General features: G+C 52.5%; 1 protein-coding gene across 1 annotated transcript; it reads left to right on the top strand.

The window, feature by feature from the left end:
- Positions 1-312: 312 nt before the first annotated feature.
- Positions 313-904, top strand: LOC125534032 (late embryogenesis abundant protein 18-like). Its single transcript, XM_048697340.1, has one exon. The coding sequence runs from the start codon at positions 403-405 to the stop codon at positions 733-735; it is 333 nt and encodes a 110-aa protein (XP_048553297.1). The 5' UTR covers positions 313-402; the 3' UTR covers positions 736-904.
- Positions 905-3,187: the final 2,283 nt, after the last annotated feature.

Raw genomic sequence — 3,187 nt, 5'->3', positions numbered from 1 at the left:
ATTTATTTAGTTTTAGAGTAAATTCCATCATCCACCACATGGCAGATCGGCGGTGCGAGGCGGTGCGAGGCGGCCTACGCGACCGCACAGGCCCAACGTTCGCGGGCTGCCAGTTTGCCACCTCAAGCCGCGACGTGCAGCTCCCGCTGCTCTGGCATCGCCGCATGCGCGCCACCAGCCACCCCGTAGCTGACGTGCTGCCAGGCGAGAGGACGCCGCTCGCGTCCGGCAAGAAACCAAACTCCACCGCCGCCGCCGTTCCGAGCAATCAGCGCCTACAAATCCACCATACCCAAGAGCTCACGTACAGAAGCAAGACATCCACGGAAGAACTATATCCACACGACCAGTCATCCGCACCCGACGCACGAGGCAGCCATTGGAGGACCGACACACTACACGATGCAGGCGGCGAAGGTGAAGGCCAAGGACATGGTGAGCTCGGCCAAGGAGAAGGCGAAGGAGGGATCGGCCGAGGTGCAGGGCAAGGCGGGCAAGGCCGCGGCGACCACGCACGGCGAAAAGGAGATGGCCAAGGAGGAGGAGCGCGCGCGCAAGGGCCAGGCCGACGCGCAGATGCACCAGGAGAAGGCCGAGCACCGCGCCGACGCGGCCGCGAGACGCCACGGCACGGCTGGGACGCGCGGCCACCACGGCCCCGTTGGCACCCCCGTGGCCCCCGACCCCGCGTACCCGGCCAGCGGCTGGCACCCGGCGGCGGAGAAGTACATCTAGAGATGGCGAGGGGAGCAGGGTCTACCTTGTAGTCTGTAACCTGCCCGTCAGTCGTACGTAGTTGGTACACAAGTGTATGCTGTGTGCATGCACGCCCATGTAGCGGAATAGAATGTATCATGCTGTAAATGGTGCCTTCGATGTTCTAGTGTGAGTGTTGTTGTATGAAGTTCGATTTCGTATGTTGACGGTTGCTCTTTCTTAGGGCATCTCTAACGGACCCTCAAAACACTAGTAAACGTCCGGACCACACACGTCCCTCAAAACACCCACAAATGTTAGGACGTAGTTTGCCATCCAGACCGAGGAGTTCAGATGTAGTTCGCCATTCGATGCGGATTTTAATTGTCTGTGAACATGTTCTTGTGTTCGGTTTTTCTGCAAATCGAATGCAAATCAGGGGATGTTTACAGCTTTTGTGTTTGTTTTCCCGCAAATCTATTTGTTTTCCCACAAATCGGCCGACATTTCCCGCAAATCGGCCGCAAGACGTCTGGACGGTCGTCACCGAACTCTAAAACCTTATTTCAATTCTTGTGTCTAAAACCTTCCCTTTTCCCGCAAATCAGACGCACAAATTAGAAAAGGCCTGACAAATTACGACAGACAACGGCGTTTTGCCACAAATCAAACACACAAAATTAGGGAAGGTTGCCGGCCAAACTCTAAAACCTTATTCCAATTCTTGTGTCTAAAACCTTATTATTTCAATGCTTGTGTCTCTTTTCCCGCAAATCAAACACACAAATTAGGACCTTATTATTTCAATTCTTGTGTCCCTTTTCCCGCAAATCAAACACACAAATTAGGAAAGGCCCGACAAATTAGCAAATTAAGGGAGACGACGGCGTTTTCTCACAAATCAAATGCAAAAAATTAGGAAAGGTCCAATAAATTAGGGAAGGTTGTCCGCCAAACTCTAAAATCTGTTTCCGTCACGTACGTCAAACTCTAAACCCTTTTCCATGTTTCCATCACGTACGTGCCTAGCCGTCACACCTGCCACGCCAAACTCTAAAATCCTCTTCTACGTTTCCGTCATGCCCGTCACGCCAAACTCTAAAACCATCTTCCATGTGAAATAATTGCCGCTAAAATCCTCTTCTATGTTTTTGGCATGCCCGCCACGCCAAACTCTAAACCCTCTTCCATGTGAAACAATTGCCGCACATTAATTCATGCCGGTAAAACGCTCCAGCAGGCCATGTTGTATGGTTCAATGCTGGCACGGTGGCCGAGAAGCCTACTCCGAACGGGTGTGATGTATTGAAGCCAGCTGCTCGCCCGTTCGCCTTGCCGCGACTACTTATGCATGGATCTGACGCCGTACATATCACATATCCTTTCCTCTCTGCTCACCGCCGCTCTGTTCATATTCGCTCACTGCTATCGACCTTATTGTCTTTTACACGACGATGTCGATGTCTTGGTTCTCCATGCGGATCTTCTTCCGGATCCATATCGAGGCACCGCCGTCGTCGCTCTTTGGGGTCATCATCCTCCAAGTCCAAGGCGCCCTGCTCCTTCAGGAAGGCAGAGAGACCATCCTTTACTCCAACAACGAGGAGGAGTAGAAGCCGCAGCACGCGCGCCTCCTCGCAGAGGCCGCGACAACCGACAAGGAGTACTAGGCGCACATGTAGCTCCTCCTTGAGCGGTCGCTCAAGGACCGTGTTTCAGTGTGGCCCTCATTGCCGCTCCACCGCGTCAAGGGGGAGCCGGTGTCGCTGCCACATAGCCAGTATGCCCGTATTGATAAGCCGACTGCGGCAACCAATCTCCCCTCCAACGATGACATGGACTCCGCATCGACATGTGTCCTATTCCCTCGGCTCGAGGCGGATCTCCTGACTACTAGACGTGTTGCGCCTCCTGCCCCTTTGTTGGCCCCTATATCAACCTGCCACTGATACGTCTCCAACGTATCTCTAATTTTTTATTTGTTGCTATTATATTATCTATCTTGGATGTTTTTATATGCATTTATATGATATTTTATATGATTTTTGAGACTAACCTATTAACCTAGAATCCAGCGCCAGTTTCTGGTTTTCCTTGTTTTTGAGTTTCTAGAAAAGGAATATCAAACGGAGTCCAATTGATCTGAAACTTTAGGACGATTGTTTTTTCGACCAAAAAAAGACCACGGAGTACCGGTGATGCACCAGAGGAGTCCCAAGGCCTCCACAAGGGTGGAGGGTGCCCCCACCCCCCTAGGGCGCGCCCTCCGACCTTATGGGCCCCTCGTGGACCCCCTGACTTGTTCTCGACGCCAACACCTCTTATATATATATATCCCCAAACCTCCAGAACATAACCTAGATCGGGAGTTCCGCCGCCGCAAACCTCTTTAGCTGCTAAAAACCAAACGGGACCCTATTCCGGCACCCTGCCGGAGGGGGAAATCATCACCGGTGGCCATCTTCATCATCCCGACGCTCTCCTTGATGAG

Source organism: Triticum urartu, chromosome 2 (assembly GCF_003073215.2).
Source record: "Triticum urartu cultivar G1812 chromosome 2, Tu2.1, whole genome shotgun sequence".
Taxonomy (NCBI): Eukaryota; Viridiplantae; Streptophyta; class Magnoliopsida; order Poales; family Poaceae; genus Triticum; species Triticum urartu.
The sequence above is the reverse complement of the archived record's forward strand: the minus strand, read 5'-3'. Positions and strand labels throughout refer to the sequence as shown.